General features: G+C 43.1%; 1 protein-coding gene across 1 annotated transcript; it reads left to right on the top strand.

The window, feature by feature from the left end:
• Positions 1-249: 249 nt before the first annotated feature.
• Positions 250-24,031, top strand: LOC308365977 (uncharacterized protein; the record flags this gene model as incomplete). Its single annotated transcript, XM_080839612.1, has 17 exons — positions 250-651; positions 1,719-1,814; positions 1,948-2,198; positions 4,142-4,260; positions 5,839-5,920; positions 6,026-6,467; positions 10,413-10,751; positions 11,643-11,738; positions 11,833-12,063; positions 15,334-15,356; positions 15,442-15,560; positions 16,532-17,046; positions 21,075-21,158; positions 22,396-22,491; positions 22,574-22,678; positions 22,961-23,111; positions 23,880-24,031. 17 exons carry the CDS (start codon positions 250-252, stop codon positions 24,029-24,031), a joined length of 3,303 nt encoding a protein of 1,100 aa, XP_080695738.1.
• Positions 24,032-24,964: the final 933 nt, after the last annotated feature.

The raw sequence follows: 24,964 nt of genomic DNA, 5'->3' as shown, positions 1-24,964 counted from the left end.
AAGTGAGTTCAACAGCGCAACAGTTTAATCGAGTAGTGACACGCTGCTGGGATTTGAGTTATGTGTCGGATAATAGAGAATCGGATTGATTTGGACACTTTTCAACAGTAGTTCAAGTGACTGACTATCCTGTGTGTGAGGCGGGTTATGTGAGGTGAATCCTAACAGGCGGACAGCATTTTTCAAACTACCTGAAAGTGAAAATAATACAGAAAAGGGACCTGAACTGAACTTGAACTGAATTCGAAAATGGCTTCTACATATTTTGCAGAGGAGGATTTCACCTGTCCTGTTTGCTTTGAAATCTTCAAGGATCCCGTCATCCTCTCCTGTAGTCACAGCGTCTGTAAAGCCTGTCTGCAGCATTTCTGGGACACTAAGGGATCTACAGAATGCCCAGTCTGTAGGGGAAGATCTTCAAATGACAAACCACCCCTTAACCTCCACTTAAAGAACCTGTGTGAGGCCTTCGCACAGGAGAGAAGTCAGAGAGCTTCAGCAGGGTCTGAGGTGCTCTGCAGTCTTCACAGTGAGAAACTCAAGCTCTTCTGTCTGGAGGATAACCAGCCCGTGTGTGTGGTGTGCCAGACCTCAAAGAAACATAAAAATCACAGCTTCAGTCCCGTTGATGAAGTAGCACTGGACTGTAAGGTAAGAATCTTCTCTTGTAATACTGGCGGTGGGCTCTAAAAGACACATCTTAATCTGTTCTATCTATTTGATTCTATTGAGTGTGGACTATTCATGGCAGAAGGTACTGTAATACCTTAAATGTAACAGTTGATGGCACTGTCTACATTCTGTTGTTATAACTGATGACTGTTGCATATCATGCAAACCTCTGACCTGAAAATCTGTTAGCCTTTTCTTCCTCACTCCCACTCTGCCATACCAAGGACTCCCAGAGTGTACAGCTTACTTAAGGAAGCCCTTGACTTTCTCCAACAGAGTCAAACTTCACATAGATATCGTTTCCAAAACGTATCCTGGAGTCATAGTCATTACTGAAAAAAGATATGGTGTATTTATGCACCCACATTGGCTTTAAAGTAACAGTATGTAGCAATTGTACTTAAGGGTTAGGGTTAGGATTAGCAATTTAACCTTAAAATAACAGCGTGAAAAAATTGGGGTGCTACAATGTCGTTTAATATGGAGAATTGCCACTGTGCCATTGCCATACCAAGGTCCGTAGGCATATTAATGTGCTATGGAATTTTTCTGGAAGCAGCCCGAGTACTATTTTCTGCCGGACAAGTTACTTATTTGCCGTCTTGTTTGGTCTTGTGTTGCACTTGCTTGATGTTTGACTTTGTAAGGAAAGTTGTTGACTCACTATTTTATCATAGTGTCAAAGTAAGCACATTTCTACAGGTTTCGCTAGATTTAGCTGCTAGCATCTCGTTAGCGATTAGGAATTCCTCCTTTGGGCTGCTTTAAATCGTTAAAATATAGCTTTTTCCCACATTAATTTTGATTAAGTCTTCAACCGTATCTCTACCGTATGTCTAATGTCTCTCGATCTGTAAACGCTTATGTCTACTTTATCGACACTTTATCTACACTACCCTCCTGTATCCCCATATCACCCCGACTCACAAAATATGAAGATATTCACTCAAAATTCCTTCCTCGAAATTAAGCAACTTGGTTTTACCTCATACCAGTATTGTAGTCTTTTGTAGACTCTAGTTGACAAAAATGTTCATTCATTCCAGGAGGAGCTCGAGGTCAAACTGGAGCCCTTACAGAGGAAACTGAAGACCTTTGAGGAGGCTAAACTCACCTGTGACCAAACAGCAGATCATATTAAGGTGAAACATGGATCATATAATAAAAAAGTAGAATTTATTAAATATGTCATCATGAGACAGCAAATCATGTAAAGTGACACACCTGCTCATAATTAAACTGGATTAAGGCTTTTGTCATGTTTGTTCTATTAAGAGTCAGGCCCAACACACAGAGAGGCAGATCAAGGAGGAGTTTGAGGAGCTTCATCAGTTTCTACGAGATGAAGAAGCAGTCAGGATAGCTGCACTGAGGGAGGAAGAGAAGCAGAAGAGTCAGATGATGAAGGAGAAGATTGAGAAGATGAGCAGAGAGATCTCATCTCTTTCTGACACAATCAGAGCAATAGAGGAGGAGATGGAAGCTGATGACATCACATTCCTGCAGGTGAGAACCACCCAATGTCTGTATAATGACTCTTCAGATCTGATTCATAGTTTTGATGATACAATCTCTGGCTGTTAAGAGACATTGGTGACAACAACAGGAAGTGTGTAGGGACCAGCTTACACCACTTCTATTCACTCTTAGCTACACATCATCACATTAATTACATATAAAATGTTCAGAAGTCTGAAAGAATGTGTGTGATGTAGGGCAGGTGTGCAGGATGCAGGTGTCAGTGGGATTGAGGTTGGGGAGAGCTGGGTTGGTTTCACCTGAAGAGTCTGAGAAATATCCAACTTAATGAGTTAATTTGTATTTGTGAGGTATCCAACTTAATGAGTTTATTTGTATTTGTGAGGTATCCAACTTAATTAGTTTATTTGTATTTGTGAGGTATCCAACTTAATTAGTTTATTTGTATTTGTGAGGTATTCTTTCAGCTATGCATGAAAGTATCTGTGTAAAGGTGGATACTATGATGTGCAGAACAAGGAAAAGGGAAAATTGGAATTCTCTGATTGCCGTGAATGTAAGGGTTAAGAGGACAAGTGCTTTGGAGGGGGGGGGGGTGTTCTTGGTAGAAGAGAGCAGGCGGGGTGTAACCTGAAGAGTCCTCCATCTTGGAGAGGAGCAGAGAGAGCAGTTTGTGTCTGGGGTGACTCAGGTCCATCATCATGTTAGACCTTCTTCAGGCAGCATATGCAGGAGACGTCCTGCTGGAAGATCAGTCCCTGTTATTTACTGAAAACTCAGCCATCTTCGCTCTGTAGGAAACAATGAACAAATGGTTGTGTGTATGAAAGTCTCTGGGTTCACGTCCCAGATCTGCTGGGAGAAATCTGGGTGTGGGGAGTGAAAGAGCTGCACTCTCCTCTTCCTCATCCACCATCTTGAGCTCTTAGCCTCCATTGCGCCTTTGGGCTTCAGCAGAATACTAGGCTTATAATGAGGGTCATATTTAAGCGAAAAGGTATTCGAGGCAGTACTGTATCGTCAATAAGGGTGTAATTAAGCCCGGCGCGAGTACCTTATTGCTTTATAATATGGTTGCCAGCGACATTATAAATAGTAAGTTAATAGTAAGCTGCCTTTCAGAACAGAATAGCTGGAGTCACCAAACGTTGTGTATCGCATTTGTTTAGCCTAGAAAAAATAGTCCGCCTATGTGTGCCTGTTGCTTTGCAACAGACAAACAGTATTGGGTACATCACGTTTGTTAGCCTAGCACCAAAAGTTTGTTGATGATTAGCTAGGATATCGACATTAATTTGTGTGTCGTTTGAAAACATCCCAGGTATCCTTGCTAGATCTCGCACCATCGCATTCATTTACATGTTGGTAACTGTCAAGCTTGAAATGACAACTAATGGTTGCGCAAAATCTTCCGTTATTATGAGTGCGCACTGATATGGAACGCTGAGGTTAATGTAAACAGGTGTACAGTACATTATGGCTCAATACAGTACACCCCGTGTTTCACTCTCAACCAATCAGAGCGCTTGATTACATCTACCCGTATTATAAATTGCAGTTAAAGAGGATTATATATTAAGGACATATAGTTGGGTTATATTTTGAGGGTGACATATTAAGGTTCCAGCAGATACATTTTGACATCAGGTGCTAAAAATGGGCTGGGTGAGATTAGTGTGCAGGTCAGGTGGGACAGGTGTTACCTGAAGAGTCTTTCAGCTAGAACAGGAGCACAGAGAGATGTGTGTCTGGAGAAAAAACAAACAAGTGTCAAAACATTTATTAATGTTTTAATTATTGAATTACTTACTAATAATTTATCAAAAGAGAAATAACAATAATTTTGATTATATTTCCTCCTATATTTCCTGGCTTTTCCCAGAACTACAAGAGCACAGCGGAGAGGTGAGTGATCTGCCTCCTGTCCCTCTCTTCTCTGTGGTTCTGAACCCAAACCCACAGCAGCACTGACTCCTGAATGTTATTCCAGAGTCCAGTACACACTGCAGGATCCAGAGAGGGTTTCAGGAGCTCTGATCAATGTGGCAAAACGCCTGGGCAACCTGAAGTTCAGAGTCTGGGAGAAGATGCTAGAGATAATTCAATACAGTGAGTACACACATCTGCACACACACACATACACACACAAACACACACACACACACACACACACACACACACACACACACGCCCAGTGTCATATGAGTGTCAAGAACAAAGGAAAGGCCTACAAAACTTCACTTGAAAAATACATGGAAGGATGGATGGATAGAGATAGATAGATAAATGGATGGATAGATAGATCAGTGTGTGGAGAAAGAAAGAGAGAAATCCATGATAGAGTTTGATTGTTCCCCCTATCATTCCACCAACATCCCACTTGTGGCTAAACTCCCTCACAGCTCTTACTCTTTTCAGGTAAATTAATACATTTACACACATTTACTTACAATTGCCAAGTGTGACCTAGTTTACGTGCCATTACGCTTGTTAACACCACTATTAACACTGACCATGATTCACATCCACTCAGTGTTCAGCTCATGTGTGTGTTCACAAAAGAAAATAATAACAGATTGAAATGAACAGATAGTTCACGTAGCACGACACAGACAGGTCACATGCGTGAACGTTGAACTGCATCTTTACACCGTTTAAGATTTAAGGTGGAACGGTCTTGTTTGATGTGTAACATTAATGAATGCGGTCCTTTTTTGGGGTTTTCTGGATCCGCCTTAAAAAAACAGAGATTCTAGCCTAGGGAGAGCAGTCTGTCTGTGCTAGCCAGGAATACGCTTCTACATTTGTCAGACATGGTAGTGGTGGCTTGGTGGTCATCTGGCGCCAACTTTAACCCCCCACTGAAGTAAGCGAAGTACTTGGGTGCATTTTGTCAGTGACCGTCGCAGATGAACGTAGCTATGTGCGTGTGAAGGGACCGGTTATTTGCAATAATTCCACCTTATTTATACCTAGTATAAATATATAACTTTTATTGGCATTTAAACATTTCTTGGTGAGGGCCCTTTGTTCAGACCTGGGGATGGAGGTGAGAACTCCGTTGCCCCCCCAGGTTTGGACAAAAGTGTCTGCAGCCATGGCCTATTTTGAATAGCTGGTAACACCCCTTAAACATTATGTATATAACAGCCTGTTCTTCAAGGAGTAGGTTAGATAAGCTGAAGGTGAAGCGCTGTGAGTGAGTGGGTGACTTCAAGCGTCTGTCTCACGATGGAAACCAACATCGTTCAAGAATAAACCTGAAACATGACTGACAAAATCCATGACCGTGTTTTCCAATATATAGTAGAAACCTAATTTCTATAACGTGTCCGTCAGAAGAAGCCTAATGATAATAATAATAATACGATCGATTTGAATGGTGCTTTTCATGGACCACAAAGACGCTTCAGAAAGGAAACATGTAAACAGATGTGACGATATGGTGGGTAGGTGTTGTAGTAGAGAACCATGTGACACATATGGTAGTATCACCTTAATTTCATAGCACCCTCGGTAAAATGCTGAGCACCCCCATAGCACCTGCAGAAAAAAATCTCTGGCACCGCCACTGGTTCTTTCTCTCTTCTCACACATCACTCAGTGTTCAGCTCATGTGTGTGTTCTTTCTCCCTTCTCTCACACCACTCAGTGTTCAGCTCATGTGTGTGTTCTTTCTATCTGCAGCTCCTGTGACTCTGGATCCCAACACTGCACACCCACAACTCATCCTGTCTGAGGATCTGACCAGTGTGAGAGAGAGTGATGAGTGGCAGCAGCTTCCTGATAACCCAAAGGATTTTGATGATGATGACGATGATGAAGTCAGTGATGAAGACGATGGTTATGGTGATGAAGACAGAAGGGAAGGCAGTGATGAGAGACAGCAGCTTCCTGATAACCCAGAAAGGTTTGATGAGTATCTCAGTGTCCTGGGCTCTGAGGGCTTTAACTCAGGGACTCACTGCTGGGATGTGGAGGTTGGAGAGAACACATTCTGGCAGGTGGGTGTGATGACAGAGTCTCTCCAGAGGAAGGGAGAGTATTACTTAATAAGTGGATTGTGGTTCGTGTTTTATAAAGATGGTGAATATAGAGCATGTTCTACACCACAGCCCTCCACTCCTCTCACAGTGAAGCAGAAACTCCAGAGGATCAGAGTGCAGCTGGACTGGGACAGAGGAAAGCTGTCATTTTCTGACCCTGATAATAACACACTCATATACACTCTCACACACACTTTCACTGAGAGAGTGTTTCCATTCTTAAATAGCACTAGGATCTCCCCTTTGATAGTCTTACCAGTGAAGGCCTCAGTAACAGTTGAGCAGTCCAGATAGAGATGATGTAATTTCCCTTTGTCAGGTTAATGATGACTTGCTGTTAATATGTCCACATTCATTGTGAATTCTGAATGACTTGGTTCTATGGTAAGTTGCCTTAAAAAATATCCAGAGGTGTCACATGATCTGAAATCTGCTAATATTTCAAATTGAAGGACATAAGTCCTTGATAGAAATGTATTCAAAATGATATTCTTGCACACTATTATTACTTACGTTTCTTTTCCAAAACTCTGTGTGATGTTGGTGAAATGTAGTCATGTTTTCAAGTTGTCTACAATCTGTTGAATAACTGAGGTCCATGAGACAGTGGAGCAGAACAGTTTGAGCCTCAGTCTGATCCGACTCCTAGGACTGTTTAAACAGAAACACTGATGACTAAAATCAAATAAAAGTTGCTTCAACTGGCTTGTCTATTGTATTACTTGTTTATATGATTTTGTTCTTGTACAACACTGACAACGTGTAACAGATAAGACTTATATTCCCGAATAATTAAATTAATATACAATTCTGTTCTCTCCCTTGTACGTCGCTTTGGACAAAAGTGTCTGCTAAATGATTACATGTAAATGTCAATGCGAATGAAGAAGCGGCCAGGGCCCAGGATAGCTGAACTGAGGGAGGAAGAGGAGCAGAAGAGTCAAATGATGAAGGAGAAGAAGATGAGTAGAGACACAATCAGAGCCATAGAAGAGAAGATGGGAGCTGATGACATCAGATGGCAGATAGATGTAGAAGCATTTAAATATTTCATGCTACACTTGTCTCTTAAAGGCCCTAAATTAAGCCATCTTTGTATTGTTTTAACATGTTTGTCACCTGCCAAGACACAAAAATCACATGAAAAAAGACAGCCACTTGAGTTGTAGAGGTTGGCCTCTGTATTTCCAGTTCTTGGAGCAATATACTTAGACATTTTAGCCATTCATTTCTATCTACTCATTTACAGATGTGTCTTGACATTCACAGATATAATAAGCTACTGTATATAATCTGAACAGCATTTAAATAGACATGATATTATCTCTTACACTATATCGTAGACGCTTTTTAAAATGTGAAGTTATGCATATAACCGCTGTTCTCTGAAGGAGAGGGAACTTGCATTCAATACTAATTCAGATTTATTTAAATTGCTAATTGATGCAATTCACTAGTGCAGGCGATGAGCGAATCCAATCTGACGTGTAGCATGGGTACTTTCACCTCCTTGTTTCTCACCATTTACTACAGACTCCTCTCACCTCCTTGTTTCTCCTCATTAACTACAGACTCCTCTCACCTCCTTGTTTCTCCTCATTAACTACAGACTCCTCTCACCTCCTTGTTTCTCCTCATTACCTACAGACTCCTTTCACCTCCTTGTTTCTCCTCATTACCTGCCGACTCCTCTCACCTCCTTGTTTCTCCTCATTAACTGCACAGACTCCTCTCACCTCCTTGTTTTTCCTCATTAACTGCAGAGTGCAGACTCCTCTCACCTCCTTGTTTCTCCTCATTAACTACAGACTCCTTTCACCTCCTTGTTTCTCCTCATTAACTACAGACTCCTCTCACCTCCTTGTTTCTCCTCATTAACTACAGACTCCTCTCACCTCCTTGTTTCTCCTCATTAACTACAGACTCCTCTCACCTCCTTGTTTCTCCTCATTAACTGCAGAGTGCAGACTCCTCTCACCTCCTTGTTTCTCCTCATTAACTACAGACTCCTTTCACCTCCTTGTTTCTCCTCATTAACTACAGACTCCTCTCACCTCCTTGTTTCTCCTCATTAACTACAGACTCCTCTCACCCTCTTGTTTCTCCTCATTACCTACAGACTCCTTTCACCTCCTTGTTTCCCCTCATTACCTGCAGACTCCTCTCACCTCCTTGTTTCTCCTCATTAACTGCACAGACTCCTCTCACCTCCTTGTTTCTCCTCATTAACTACAGACTCCTCTCACCTCCTTGTTTCTCCTCATTAACTACAGACTCCTTTCACCTCCTTGTTTCTCCTCATTAACTACAGACTCCTCTCACCTCCTTGTTTCTCCTCATTAACTACAGACTCCTCTCACCTCCTTGTTTCTCCTCATTAACTACAGACTCCTCTCCTTGTTTCTCCTCATTAACTACAGACTCCTCTCACCTCCTTGTTTCTCCTCATTAACTGCAGACTCCTCTCACCTCCTTGTTTCTCCTTCTCCTCATTAACTGCAGACTCCTCTCACCTCCTTGTTTCTCCTGATTAACTACAGACTCCTCTCACCTCCTTGTTTCTCCTCATTAACTGCAGACTCCTCTCACCTCCTTGTTTCTCCTGATTAACTACAGACTCCTCTCACCTCCTTGTTTCTCCTTCTCCTCATTAACTGCAGACTCCTCTCACCTCCTTGTTTCTCCTGATTAACTACAGACTCCTCTCACCTCCTTGTTTCTCCTGATTAACTACAGACTCCTCTCACCTCCTTGTTTCTCCTCATTAACTACACACTCCTCTCACCTCCTTGTTTCTCCTCATTAACTACAGACTCCTTTCACCTCCTTGTTTCTCCTCATTAACTACAGACTCCTCTCACCTCTTTGTTTCTCCTCATGAACTACAGACTCCTCTCACCTCCTTGTTTCTCCTCATTAACTACACACTCCTCTCACCTCCTTGTTTCTCCTCATTAACTACAGACTCCTCTCACCCTTGTGATGTGAGCTCAGCTGTGAGTGTCACGTTCTAGAGCAATGGTTGCATAATATTCATTCAGCTGTGCAGATACTTGATGATGTCACGTGTTGATTTTCCAGTTTGTTGAGTTTCAGTAAAGCAACTGGTGGCCAGTTGTGTCAGTGACTAAGTAAATATGCAACCAAGTGAAAGTTCTAATCTGGACAAATACACCAGTAAGGATGATGTTGAGTACTTCAAACCTATATGCCATAGGAACCACAAGACCAAGTCTCATACAGTATGGGGGGCTGCCACACGTGTGTGTGTGTGTGTGTGTGTGTGTGTGTGTGTGTGTGTGTGTGTGTGTGTGTGTGTGTCTGTGTGTCTGTGTGTGTGTGTGTGTGTGTGTGTGTGTGTGTGTATGCGTGGACAGGACCATGATTTACAGTCATAAATCACACACATGCCCTTTGGCATGTGCTTTGGAGTGCTGGGAAACACATGCTAACCGGTTCGGCAAGGACTGTCCCTCCTGATAATGCGGTCGGCCAATGTTTGAGGGGTGGTGGGTTGTTGTGTGAGGTTGGAAAGGATGGGCTTTTTAGAATATGGAGCAGGGGACCTGGAATGCAGGCTGTCTCACTGTTGTTTTTTCATTCTGAGGATGTCATACATGTTGATCTTATAGGATGTCTATATTGGATGTCCTCATACATCATATGTTTTAAGAGTGCAGTAATGTTAAGATTTCAATACATGAGCATTAAAACTCTCTATCTTTCTCTCCTCCCTCACTCTCTCTTTTTCTCCCCCACTCTCCTCCCTCTCCCTCCCTCTGTACTGGGAAACACATGTCAACCGGTTCTGCAAGGACTGTTCCTTCTGGCAATGCAGGCAGCCAATCAGGAGCCTCTCTCTCTTGAACAAGCCTCGCCCTGGCTGAAGAATGAGGTTGGGCTGAGTTTGGCAGAAAGCTCTGACAGTCTGCGCTTGCACTGTGACTGGAAACTAGTTTTCAATTCAGTTGAAAAGTGCTGTTTTGCTTTGTCTTGCCTGTGTGGTGACCTCAATAGGTGAGCCTGGACTGTACTTATCCTATGGGACATTTACACGACAGCTAGTAGTCAGGACTACTGAGTCTTTTCAAACCGTTTACCACTGCCGTTCACCAGACCAGTCGTCACGGAGGAGACTGAATCTGTAGGATGATGGCGTCCAGGTCTTTCTCGGAGGATGACCTGTCCTGTCCGGTGTGCTGCGATGTCTTCCAGGAGCCTGTTCTCCTGCCCTGCAGTCACAGCATCTGTAAGGCCTGTCTGCAGAAGTTCTGGAACACCAAATCGGTTCCGGAATGCCCCATGTGCAGGTTCCGCTGCTCCAAGAAGGAGTATCCCCTGAATCTGGCACTCAGGAACCTTTGTGAGACGTATTTAGAGGAGAAGAACCAAGAAGCTTCCGCAGGGTCTGAGGTGCTCTGCAGTCTGCACAGTGAGAAACTCAAGCTCTTCTGTTTGGATGATAAGCAGCTTGTGTGTATGGTGTGCCGCGACTCAAACAAACACACACGTCACATTTTCATTCCCACAGATGAGGCAGCAATTCAGCTAAAGGTAAGGCTAAGGGTTTATCAGTAGCACTTCAGCTAAAGGTAAGGCTAAGGGTTAAACAGTAGCACTTCAGCTCAAGGTAATGCTAAGGGTTAATAAGTAGCACGTCAGCTAAAGGTAAGGCTAAGGGTTAAACAGTAGCACTTCAGCTAAAGGTAAGGCTAAGGGTTAATCAGTAGCACTTCAGCTCAAGGTAATGCTAAGGGTTAAACAGTAGCACTTCAGCTCAAGGTAATGCTAAGGGTTAATCAGTAGCACTTCAGCTAAAGGTAGTACTAAGGGTTAAACAGTGGCACTTCAGCTAAAGGTAAGGCTAAGGGTTAATCAGTAGCACTTCAGCTAAAGGTAATGCTAAGGGTTAAACAGTAGCACTTCAGCTAAAGGTAGTACTAAGGGTTAAACAGTGGCACTTCAGCTAAAGGTAAGGCTAAGGGTTAATCAGTAGCACTTCAGCTAAAGGTAATGCTAAGGGTTAAACAGTAGCACTTCAGCTAAAGGTAGTACTAAGGGTTAAACAGTGGCACTTCAGCTAAAGGTAAGGCTAAGGGTTAATCAGTGGCACTTCAGCTAAATGTGATGCTAAGGGTTAAACAGTAGCACTTCAGCTAAAGGTAAGGGTAAGGGTTAATGGGTTTCGCGCATGCTTGTAAATGTGGGTTTGGACACTTTGAAAACAGGTCAAAGACAGCAGCCTTACATTTAGCTACTATATAATCAGGGTCCAACACAGGATGATTCACATTAAAACTAAATAGATAATATTTGTAATTTGTGTTTGTAATTTGGAAAGTTGCCCAAACAAACACACACACACACACACACACACACACACACACACACACACACACACACACACACAAACACACATGGCTGACATGTATTTCTGCCTTTTAGGATGCAGTCAGACTCAAACTGGAGCCCCTGAAGAAGAAGCTGAAGGCCACTGAGGAAGTTAAGATGACCCTCGATCAAACCGCTCAGCACATTAAAGTGAGTGGCAGGAATTCAGACCACAAATGTTACTACAAACCTTCAAGGGGTTTCCACATCTTAAAGGAGACTTTGTTTCAATGATATCCTGCAGGTCCAGGTGGAAAACACAGAGATGCAGATCAAGGAGGAGTTTGAGAAGCTTCACCAGTTTCTACGAGACGAAGAGGCGGCCAGGATAGCTGCACTGAGGGAGGAAGAGGAGCAGAAGAGTCAGCTGATGAAGGAGAGGATGGAGAAGATGAGCAGCCTGATCTTGTCCCTTTCGTACAGAGTCAGAAACACAGAGGAGGAGCTGAAGGCAAATAATATTCTCTTCCTGCAGGTAGGAATCTCTCTCTCTGTGTGTCTGTGTCCCTGCCCACTATTGATACTGACTGACCTAGAGACTAATTATAAATGGACTGTATGCATATAGTGCTTTTCTACTCATTGAGCACTCACAGCACTTTACAGATGAATGCCTCAGACATCTACCCATTCACACACCTGCTACTCTACCTCCTGAGCCACTTTCGCCATGAAAAATGTGATTATGATAAGTACTGGACATGGTGTGTGTGTGTGTGAGTAAATCATATACACCATATGCAGCATGCATACTGTATATGCATGATGTTTTGTGTGTGTTTGTTTTTCATGTGTCTCTGTGTGAGTGAGCCTGTGTATGCATGTATGTCCGTGTGTGTGTGTGTGTGTGTGTGTGTGTGTGTGTTTGTCCGTGCGTGTCTGTGCGGGTGTGTTTGTGTGTGTGTGTTGTCGCAGCCAAGCTCTCAGCACGACACGACCAGGGAATTCCAAACCATTATTCTTTTATTAACTCTTTAAATGATGAACTTAGGCACTCAAACGTTACAACAAAAGGTAGTCAAAACTAACAGAAAATAGGGGAAGCCCTACGCCTTGCACCCAGTGCAACCAGCGCCTTCCCCTCTGTCTCGCTCACTCTCTACCTCTCTCTCGTCGGCTCTTACTGACTCTTTAAAGTCTTTTGTTTGACTAGATTGGCACTAATCAGCCACTAGTCAAACGATCTACAGGTGAGCTTCCAATTAGGGAAAGCGCGACCTGCCTAGTCCCCAGAACACCTCCCCAGGGTCCTAGAGCCTGCCCTGTATAGTCCTAGTCACCCATTTTAACCTAAGTGGGAGCCTAAGAGCAGCTTGGGCTACCACACACCCTCCCCCTTAACTTCAGGCCCGTCCCAGAGCTAAAAAGGTTTTAATTATATTCTTTAAACCTAAATACAAGTGTCAGTCAAAAACACATTCAGGAAAACACAGGTTCTTTCAAAATACCACAATTTTAACATTAAATGTCCGTGTCTCCCTGACCACAGGGTCTTCTTCCCTCTTAGCCAGTCTCAAACTTTTCCGCGTCGGGTCTCCGTTGGTCTGTCCATTTTGGTCTGGCTTTCGGGTCTACCCTTCCCCCTTCCGGTCGTGAACGCTCTTCCTCTCTTTATCCATTCGAGGATTCAGTCTCTGTGCATCAGGTTGAAGCATGGCGGCCATTTTGTGTTGTGGCAGCCAAGCCCCCAGGGGAATGCCACATATCACTCGCCCGCAACCTGATGTCCACAGCAGGATAGATGAGGCCAAAAAGGATTCACGGCAGGACAGGACATCTGGGTCTCCACAGCGCCATCCGGGTCTGAGAACGACAGAGAGGTTACAAGAGTGGCAGTTTAGGAGCCATCTACTTACCCTGCCGTTTGTCTCTTCTCCCCTCTCTGTCTTCTCCTGTTGTGCACTGGAGACAACGCCAGTGTCTTCCCTGTCTTCTGTTGCCTCCTGAACAGCACTTTGACTCTCCTGGACCTCTGTCTGCAGCTCTGTGCATTTTCTCTGGGTTTCTGCAGCCTCAGTGTGTGCCACTCGCATGGAGCAAAGCTCTGCACTGAGCCTCTCCACCTCAACTTCTTTCTCCCGTTTGAGAGCCTCATTCTCACCCTCCACCAGTGTGAGACGCCCTCTGGCCTCGGCTAGCTGAGAGCGGAGCTGGTCCTCCTGGCTCTGCTGAGCAGCGCGCTCCCTCTGCAGCTGTTGGAGGTGGCCGTGTTCCCTCTGCAGCTTTAGCTGGCTCTCCTGCAGCTCTCTCCGCAGCTCACAGACCCTCTGCTCCTGGACGTTCAGTTGAGCACACTGGGTGTCACGGACCTGGTGAGACATCAGCAGTTCCTGCCGAAGCCTCTCGATGATGGCGTCCCGAGATGACAACTCAGCTTTCAGCAACTCTGTTCCACTCAGTCCAGAGGCATCACCGTTTTGGTCATCTACCTCTTGGCTGTCGAAGTCATCTTCCACCGACTCTTGATAGTCATAATCTTTGACCTCACCTTCATTATTGACATCGCAATTTATGAAATCATCATCATCTTCATATTCATCCTCTTTATCGATGAACTCACCCAGGAACACATGCTCATTGGTCCCGGCCATCTTTGGTAGAGCCTCCCAGGCCTGGACAGTGTTAGCCGCTCCATGCGGTTGGTAACCTGCTTCACGCTGCTTTTCCTCGTTCACGGCAGTAAGCATTGTAGTCACCTTCAGTCCCTTGGCCCCCTGGGTCAGCTTCTCCACGACCTCATCTAGGTCCTCATCAGAAGAATCAGCCGATGCCTGTCTGCAGAGCTCCAGCAGGGCTCCCTGCAGTCTTTGCTGCCCCTGCAAGATGGTGGCCAACATCTCCTCTATCGCCGGATCCATAGTCGACATCTCCTCACTTTAGCTGAGTCAGTCTGCCTCTTCGGCGACTTCGCTGGGTCACTCTGCCCCTCTTCAGTCAGCGTGGGTCACTGTGCCCGCATTCTCCACCATATGTCGCAGCCAAGCTCTCAGCACGACACGACCAGGGAATTCCAAACCATTATTCTTTTATTAACTCTTTAAATGATGAACTTAGGCACTCAAACGTTACAACAAAAGGTAGTCAAAACTAACAGAAAATAGGGGAAGCCCTACGCCTTGCAACCAGCGCCTTCCCCTCTGTCTCGCTCACTCTCTACCTCTCTCTCGTCGGCTCTTACTGACTCTTTAAAGTCTTTTGTTTGACTAGATTGGCACTAATCAGCCACTAGTCAAACGATCTACAGGTGAGCTTCCAATTAGGGAAAGCGCGACCTGCCTAGTCCCCAGAACACCTCCCCAGGGTCCTAGAGCCTGCCCTGTATAGTCCTAGTCACCCATTTTAACCTAAGTGGGAGCCTAAGAGCAGCTTGGGCTACCACAGTGTGTGTGTGTGTGTGTGTGTGTGTGTTTGTCTGTGCGTGTGTGTGTGTGTGTCTGTGTGTGTGTGTGAGTGTGTGTGAAGTGGTGCAGATAGCAGATAGAGTGTTACCTGAGCCCTGTCACAGCTATGGGAACTGGTTTGTCCGAGAACAACTTGTCCTGAGGATGTACTCCTGTCAGTGTGTGAACACATTGACCTGAACTCCTGGAATGTGGAGTTTTCAGAATCCACTGAAGTCAATTGTTGTAATGTACTTTGGTACTGAAGAGTGTTCAAAACTCCTTCTACACTTAGTCTAATGTGTTTTTTTTTTTTTTATCAAAACTGACAATGTTTCATGTTTTTTTTAACCCTCTGTTTCCAGAACTACAAGAGCACAGTGGAAAGGTGAGTGATCTGCCTCCTGTCTCTTTCTTCTCTGTGGTTCTGAACCCAAACCCACAGCAGCACTGACTCCTGAATGTTATTCCAGAGCCCAGTGCACACTGCAGGACCCAGAGAGGGTTTCAGGACCTCTGATCAATGTGGCAAAACACCTGGGCAACCTGAAGTTCAGAGTCTGGGAGAAGATGCAGGATATTGTTCAATACAGTGAGTACATAATCATATATGCCAGTGTTTCCCAACCTTTTTAAAGTCCCATACCCATTCAGACATTCAATCTCCAGCTACGTACCGACCCCCTCCCACCCCCCATAACATAAAACTCTGCAATGTCTGGCTGAATTTGAGAAAGTCTTAAGTCGTCTTTCTCAGAGTGTGTGCCTGTATTTTATTTTCATGCTCGTCAGAGCTGAGAACCCACCCTCTCACATAAGTACGTTGTGGCAAAGGGCATCAAAGTCTTTTCACTGAGGTGCTTTGTTATGTCGCTTTTGACAATGTCTGTCACGGCAAGTTGATTTGCACACAAAAAAACTAGAGGCTTGGCTATCAATAACTGTACTGCTGCTGCTAAAATCCTGAACTGAGGTAGACTTGGAAGAGCAACCTGGGTTGCTGTCGACGGCAGGATGCATCCTCAATTGTAGGAGCGGTTGGTGTCTCTCTGGACCAGGGATGAACTCTTTTAAACCATTTACCCGTTTCCGTGCAACAACCCGGAATGAGCTTCTGCTTCTTTACACAGGGCATCAGCGAGTGGAATTCTGACGAGGGAGCTAACCGTTGTTCCTATGTTTTGACTAACCTACCTGTAGATATTTTTGGCAGTGTAATTATTTCGCTAAAGACTACAATGGATACATGAGTCATGTTTTTGCATTGCGACTGGGCTATTTAGACGCTATTTAGATGTCATGTCTATTTACAGGTCAGTTTTAAAATGCAATGGGCTGTTTCAATTTGAAAATGCAAATCACATTTCTTTCCCCCGCGTATCCCCTACGTCCCTTTGCGTACCCCAGTTTGGGAAACACTGAATATGCAAACATATCTGTGCACATCAGCCATGCACACAGAAAGAGTGAGGGGGGGGGGACTAGTTTGGATTAACATTTATAATTTAAACTGTAAATTATAATTTTCATGTTTCAAATATAGTTCAAATTCTCTCTCTGCAGCTCCTGTGACTCTGGACCCCAACACTGCACACCCCCATCTCATCCTGTCTGAGGATCTGACCAGTGTGAGTGTCAGTCAGGAGAGACAGCAGCTTCCTGACAACCCAGAGAGAGTTAATCTGGACCCCAGTGTCCTGGGCTCTGAGGGCTTTAACTCAGGGACTCACTGCTGGGATGTTCAGGTACCTAAGAATGCAGACTGGCTTCTGGGGCTTCTGACAGAGTCTACCCACAGGAAGGGAGATGTGCACTCCAGGACCGGCCTCTGGTATGTGGGTCACGTTGGAGATACCTACACAGCGGGTTCTCCACCGCAGCCCTCCACTCTCCTCGCAGTGAACCAGCAACCCCAGAAGATCAGAGTGCAGCTGGACTGGGACAAAGGAAAGGTGTCATTCTCTGACCCTGATAATAACACACATCTACACACTCTCAGACACACTTTCACTGAGAGAGTGTTTCCTTACTTCAACACAGGTCTCATTCCCTTGAAAATCTTACCAGTGAAAGCATCTGTGACAGCAGAGCAGCACAGACAGAAAAGCAGACATACATGTACCTACAGACAGAAAGTTAGATAGACAGACAGACACACAGACAGATATAGACTGAGAGTCTGACTGAGTGACTGATTCATTCATTCATTCATTCATTCATTCATTCATTCATTGACTGGGGAAGAGACTCTAGAGAGTCTACTAGCTGAAGTACAGATGTTTATATGGGCAATTGTGTTTTATCCTTGTAAAGTAAGTTCAGCCTATCGTCTGATTTGTCAAGTAAATAATGTTTCTTATGTTGCACATGTATTTTAATCTTGTTCATCCTGGCTGTGTAGTCATCCTGATAAAGTAAAAAATAAATAAAGACAATACTGACGAAGCTCAAGTGATTTTATCTATTTTTTTCTCCTTAACGCTTTCAAAACCTTTTATCTTTACCTCACCTCTTTTGAGTATACACTCATGTTACTGTAATTACACAACACAACACAACACAACACAACACAACACAACACAACACAACACAACACAACACAACACAACACAACACAACACAACACAACACAACACAACACAACACAACACAACACAACATATACAGTACGGCCGTCAACAGATGTCATTCCATTCCTCGCCCAGCTGATGGGACTAAAATCAGCTACCAATTGTACAAGGCCTCAATAATAAGGCAGGGATGTGAAACACCTAACAACATCAGTAATGAATAATATGCATCTCAAACATCCCTTTGTGACCATGTCTGCCCAGGCCCCTCCAGCAATTGTCAATGCCAACGGTCATTCCATTTTTTCAAAGGTCATTATGAAGACATATCGGACCTCCGAATCTGTGTTGGTTTCTCTCTCTCTCTCTCTATCCACACTCTTTCTCTGTCTCTCTCTCTCTCCCCACAGTCTCTCTCTGTCTCTCTCTCTCTCCCCACTTTCTCTCTCCCCACAGTCTCTCTCTGTCTCTCTCTCTCTCCCCACTTTCTCTCTCCCCACAGTCTCTCTCTTTCTCTCTCTCTCTCCCCCCACTCTCTCATTCAGCCTCTCTCTCTCTCACTCTTTCTTTCTTTCTTTCTCTGTGACTCATTCTGGACTCGTTCTGATCAACTGATGTAATGTATCTGTTGCATGTCTGACAGCAGTGAAGTCTGTTTTTATTGGTCACATGTACCTAGTCTACATCTTTTGCAGACAGCATAAACACAAATACAAAAGTTTTATATTGTAGTTTGGAGCTGTTGTGAAGGTTGAAGACGATACAATGATACAGTAGAAACCAATAAAATGCCACAAATATCAAGGCTGGTATAACTGCATGGGCAACATCAAACAAAAACATGAACGTGGTGAATGAGTTCACTTGAATTAAATAGGACAAATGTTAATGTACTTTTAATTCTTGTTAATTACATTTTCATATTGGGATACAACATTGAGACCAACTTTCAGATCACAACCTCAACTTCAATGAGAGCTTATTTTTTTAAATTAAAACCAATATGAATTGTGTTTTTTACAGGTACTTTGTTCAGCAGAAACTCAAACTCCAGTAGAAACGTTTCTGTGTCTCCAGAGAGGCACGGGAAAAAGAAATTAGTTTGACAATTGAATGCTTTGCACGTCACAACATCTGAAAGAAGCCTTCATAGGCAGAGTTAGAGAGTATACTCTGTCTTAACACGTAGACTTTATGTAGCAAGGCTGTTGGACAGGAATGACGAGTTACTGAGTGACGTCAAGTCTTCCCGCTATAACTCCAAAGTTTACACGAAAAGACAAAATCAGAGTGACAGGGAGTTGCATGGATGTCTTTCTTTGCCGACTTTTTCATTTCCTACATATTTTCATTATTTGCAATTCGTTTTTTTAAGTTTCTTCAAATATATCAGTGAAGCCACACAAGCTTGGCCAATCCCGCTTCTTTAATAACTCCAAAACACGCAACTTGGTTGGTAAGTATGGACAGAAACATGTATGGGGAGATTTCACCAAAGTAAATGTTTTATAGCCTACTCATAATAATGACCTTCGTCTTCAAATCTCAGTAGTGGTGTAGCCTAGTTAGTATATGGGAATTTCAATTTCCATTCTGGTTGTGTTGCTTATAGATACAAATTATATTATTAATCAAAATATTTTTTATTTTAGCTTCTCTAAGACCAGCCTGTTCATTGTTAACCCGGCCATACTGTGATGGCCTGTTCCTCTAAACCATCCAAATCAATCCGGTGGGTTTTATGATGTTTTGGGGATGATAGAATCTAATGAGCATGCCAAACTTGAAGAACGGTCCGTAAGACGTTATCAGGATTTCTGGAGTTTACTTTAGCGTGGACACACCCTCTAAGTGAGTTGCTCAGACAATGGCCTACCTGACTGTAGGAATGTGTTGGCAGTTATACCATTCAGTCAGGTAGAACACAGGGAGGTGGCATTAAGAACACACCCTATAGGTAATGGCAGGAAGGGGAGACAGTGGGGCAGTGGGTCCTCTGATAGCAGGAAGGAGGCTATCTGGGGGGGGGGGGGGATCAGATGCTAATGAGTCAGGTATCACAAACACTGAGTACACGTACAGGGGTTTGGGTTACAGAGTCAGATTTACTATGTACATGTACTACTACAGTTTACTATGTAAACAACCACCACCTACGTATATGGAGATTCTTTCTGTCATGTATGTTAGTGTCTTCTGGGTGGGCAGTCTCTGCTGAGTGCTGACTCAGGAACAGTTTCCAGAGGGGTCTTCCAAGAACGTGGATGGTTGAAGTGTATGGGTGTTAAAGGGCCATGTATCCCCTGTGTGCGTAATGCGCAAGGGTGTGCTTACTGAAGGTGAGGGCAGTGGACCCGGGTTTCGAGTCTAGGTGGGGTGACCACGCTCTTCCTTTGCGACAGGATCAACAGCCAGTCACTTGAACAATCAGCAAGTGATGTTTTAAAAGAGGCATTACTACCCAGATAATGCTGTTTGATCACGTGATCACGCTACCGAAAGACAAAGTTGCCCTTTAAGTTTCCCTTAAATAACAGAAGAGGGGCAATATTTTCTGTAATGATGTCTGTACAGATATAAACTATAACAAAGGTAAGATAATGATCTCTTTCTGTTTTACTTTGTCTCTTGTGGTGAAAAGTGGAGTTGGAGAAGTAAGCTCGCTCTGCCCATTCCAGTTAGAAGAGGTGAAAGAAGAGGAAATCTCCAGGTGACTCTCCCATGGTTCATATTGTGGGTTATTCTAGGTTTATGTGAAGCTGAGTTACTGCTATGTACCCAAAAACTCATTCATAAACATTAAAGGCACCCAGTGCAACTTTATATAAACATTCAATGAAAAATAAACATTAAATTTCTAGTCTTTTTTACACGTAGTAAGTCTCAATAACTCCATACCATTACATATCAACATTCAAGGAGCAAAGATGAGACGTCGTTGTGTAGTGAGAACTGATAGAAAATCGTAAACAACAACAATCGCTGGTGGGGAGAGGCCATTTTTCCATTGACTGGAATCCTGCTTTATTTATTGCGGCACCAATAAATAAAGAAAATGGCGGCGATTGTTGTTGTTATCGATTTTCTATCAGTTCTCACCACACAACGACGTCTCATCTTTGCTCCTTGAATGTCGATATGTAATGGTATGGAGTTATTGAAACTTACTACGTGTAAAAAAGACTAGAAATTGAATGTTTATTTTTAAGCCTCGAAAGTTGCACTGGGTGCCTTTAACACTTGACTCCTTAATGCACTCAAGTTAAAGCCTCTCTGTTCTCTCTGTGCTGAGTTTGACCGTACTTGTACTTTTTGAAACAACAGGCTCCATGATGGACTCCATCCAGAATATACTGAGAAAAAATCTGGGAAACCTCACAAGCACAGAGTTCAAGAAGTTCAAGCACCATTTGAAGGATGAGGGCAAAATCCCATGGGGCAAACTGGCAGAAAGTGACTCTTATGACACTGTAGAGCTAATAGTACAAGCATACACCCTGAAAGATTCTGACAGAGTTGTATTGACAATCTTGAAGATGATGAACCTGAACCAGCTGGCCATGGACATGGAAAAGGAACTGGGTATGTTTGAGCTGCAGACCTTCAAGGGCTGCTTTGAAGTAATATATCATCTTATGTCATCCAACCTTGTGGAGTAATACAGCTCACAGGATCATCTCGTATCAGCATCATGACATGGGTGATGTGAGACTATGTGTATAGTGTTAGATGGTGCTTTTCCTTTGCCTACAGTCACACTCCCTAGACACTTCAACAAGAGACATTGAGGATTGGTTTGTAAAAGCAACAGTTTCCCTAAGGGTGTTTATCCATCTGAATGTGATGTCTACTGCCAATATTTATCACTTCAAGCTGGCAGTTTAAGTGTTAACACATCTTAAGATATACGAAGACACACACATTGGTGATTGTTTATAAAACTTTACAAGAATCTTTAACATAATTCTGAGCAGAGTTGCCTCATCCAAGTTTTAATTTGCCACAGCATATCAGTATTTGTTATGACCATGAATATCCTTTGATGTAGAAAAATATGGCCGTGACCACACAAGAAAGCAGAGGGTTTCTGGAGATTTACAAGAAGTGGATCAGGAGAAGGAGAAAGGACGTCAGAGGATGAATGAGTCTGGTGAGTCATACCTCCTCTAGATGTCTCTGACAGGTTCAACCTCTTTATTTTGTTGTGTCGATAGGCTCTAAATTATACCAACCAACGACCAACAACTACCTACAACCACCTACTATATTTCAGTACTAGAGAAGTGAGCACAAAACTGATGTGATTTTAGTGGAGAATCTTAAGATGGTCAAGAAAGCAAATGGACTATTTGTACACAGTAGTTGCAGTATTGTTCGTTTCTAGTAGCTCTGGTGAACACAGATGTATTTAGAAATGAATCAAAGAGCATTTTTAAGATATACAGCCAATTGCTCACATGACTTTTCCAGACACCTATTGCAGCCTGCACAGACAAGAGATCAAATTCTTCTGTCAATATGATGGAGAGATGTTGTGTAATGAATGTCGGAACTCAGAAATGCATAAGAACCACAACTTCAAGCCCATCAGCGCACAAACACTTGCCATAAAGGTAAGTGTCCTATAGTTTTTTGTTTGTTTATTTGTTTGGGCTCTAAGCTGCTCCACGTTGATAAAGTATTTCTATTATGGGTCTCAAAGAGTCTCTGACCATTAGTCCTGAACAGCTGCGGTACTTTCTGGATCATCTGAAGATTGATCATTTGATGATTGACCATGATTGATCATTGATCATCATTGATCATGCTGGTTATATGCTGGTGTATATATATATGTAAGGTGTTGGTTCTTTCCAGGAGGAGTTCAAGATTGAAATGGAGCGCCTAAGGAAGCAGATGAAGCTATGTGTAGAGGTTAAGGTCACCTCTGAAGAAACAGCAAAACATATTGAGGTAAGTATGAGCCTATTTACGTAACACAATGTCAATATTTGTGGGGATGACATCCATGAATATCTTTTGTGTGCTAAACCAGAGTCAGACCCAACACACAGAGACGAAGATCAAGGAGGAGTTTGAGAAGCTTCACCAGTTTCTACGAGATGAAGAGGCATCCAGGATAGCTGAACTGAGGGATGAGGTGACTTGCAAGAGTGAGATGATGAAGGAGAAGATTGAGAAGATGAGCAGAGAGATCTCATCTCTTTCAGACACAATCAGAGCCATAGAAGAGGAGATGAGAGCTGATGGCGTCACATTCCTGAAGGTGATAACCATCCACTGTCTGTTTAATGAATCTTAGGAGAGATGTGTGTCTGGAGAAAAACAAACAAGTGCCAATACATTTATTTATTAATTAATTTAATTATATCATCTCTTACTATTCATTTATCATTTTGATTATATTTCCTCCATTTCACAGAACTACTTGACCAAACCCCCAGCAGCACTGACCCATTTCTGCACACTGCAGGATCCAGAGAGGGTTTCAGTACCTCTGATCAATGTGGCAAAACACCTGGGCAACCTGAAGTTCAGAGTCTGGGAAAAGATGGAGGAGATTGTTCAATACAGTGAGTACCATGTGCATCTCAAACGTCCCTTTGTGACCATGTCTGCCAAGGCCCCCCCAGCAGTGGATAATACACAGCCACAACCACAAATAACGGCTGTATTCAATTCAAAAACACCATACACAGAGCAGATTGCCGAGCAAATTACAGAAACTGTGGGTGAAATGATTTGCCAGGACCTCTTGCCCTACTCAATTGGTGAAAACACAGGTTTCCTTAAGCTCTTAATTGTCACTGCACTATGCTACAGGGTACCCTCACTCGTGCATTTCTCACGTACAGTTGGACCAAACCTGTACTGTGATGTTAAAGCAAAGGTGAGGAAATCCCTGTTAAGCAAGGAGGGCGATGTGGTTCACTGTACCACAGACATTTGGACAAGCTGGGGGGTTCAGACAGTTCATAAAACTTAGTTCAGTTAAAAATCAAAAAAAATAAAAGAGAGAACGTACAGAATGTGGAAGTGAAAATATATTTCATAATTAATACCATAATAAATAAATAAAACCAATGTGATGCTTTAAAAAACACACCAATTGCATTATCAATGAATATTAGTCTAAAACGAACAACATGTGCCTGATTTCACATGACTTGTCATATAAGCCATGCCCACTTCTGGCCTGAATCCAGATTACTTTGTTGGTTTAATGGATACAAATACAGATACAGATAATGACCTCTAGTTTGTATATGTGTACAGTATGTACTGTATCTCTTTTTTTTGTGCTCTTTCCACCTAAACCATTTGTGTTTCTCTCTTTGCAGCTCCTGTGACTCTGGATCCCAATACTGCACACCTAGATCTCAACCCGGCCGAGGATCTGACCAGTGTGAGACGTGGTGATGACTGGCAGCAGCTGTCTGATAACCCAGAGAGATTTGATAAGGCCTCAGTAACAGTTGAGCAGTCCATATAGAGCTGATGTAATTTCCCTTTGTCAGGTTAATGATGACTTTCTATTTATATGTCCCCATTCATTATGAATTCTGAATGACTTGGTTCTATGGTTAGTTGCCTTAAGAATATCCAGAGGTGTCACATGATCTGAAGACATATGTCCTTGACAGAAATATGTTCAAAATTATATTCCTAAACATTATAATGACTTGCTTTGAGGTTGGTGACATGCAGTCATGTTTTTAAGTTGTCTACAGTCTGAATAACTGAGGTCCATGAGACAGTTGAGCTTCGGTCTGATCCGACTCCTAGGACTGTTCAAACAGAAACACTGATGACTAAAATCAAATAAAAGTTGCTTCAACTGGCTTGTTAATTGAATTACTTTTATATGATTATTTTTGTATGTATCATTATTGTAGTACCGTCACTATGGTTCTGACTGCCATACCACTGAACCATCCAGCGATGCCGACAAGTAACAGATGAGACTTATATTCCGCATAATTTATTGAATTAATATACAATTCTGTTTTTATTTTATTTTATTTAACTGGGGAGAATTGTGTGAGAAGGCTTTAGTCTGGGTCTCTTTTCCAGCACATCCTGATTAGTGCTGATTGCAACCCTGAATGTCAACAGTGCTCCCTACTGACAGTTATAGAGTAAAGCCTGCAGAAAAGACATCAGAAATGAAAGGAGACAAACCGTGCATTGTTCCATTTGGTTGACTTCCCCCCCCCCCCCCCCCCCCTCGTGGTGATCTCTATCACTTGTCTCTGTTTTTTTCCCTGTGCTTTTCCATGCAAAGGTTAAACTAAGGGCAGGAAAATAGATTTAAGAGTACTAATTGTGATATTGCATTAGAAGAGGATTTCTTCGTCACGTTTTGGTTCATTTGAATGGTCTCAGAGTGGTACAGTGGTCTCAGTCCTGCAGCTGAATATATTAG

This window comes from Sprattus sprattus (assembly GCF_963457725.1).
Source record: "Sprattus sprattus genome assembly, chromosome: 5".
Classification (NCBI taxonomy): domain Eukaryota; kingdom Metazoa; phylum Chordata; class Actinopteri; order Clupeiformes; family Clupeidae; genus Sprattus; species Sprattus sprattus.
Note: the sequence above shows the minus strand (reverse complement) of the source record. Positions and strands in the feature narration are given on the sequence as shown.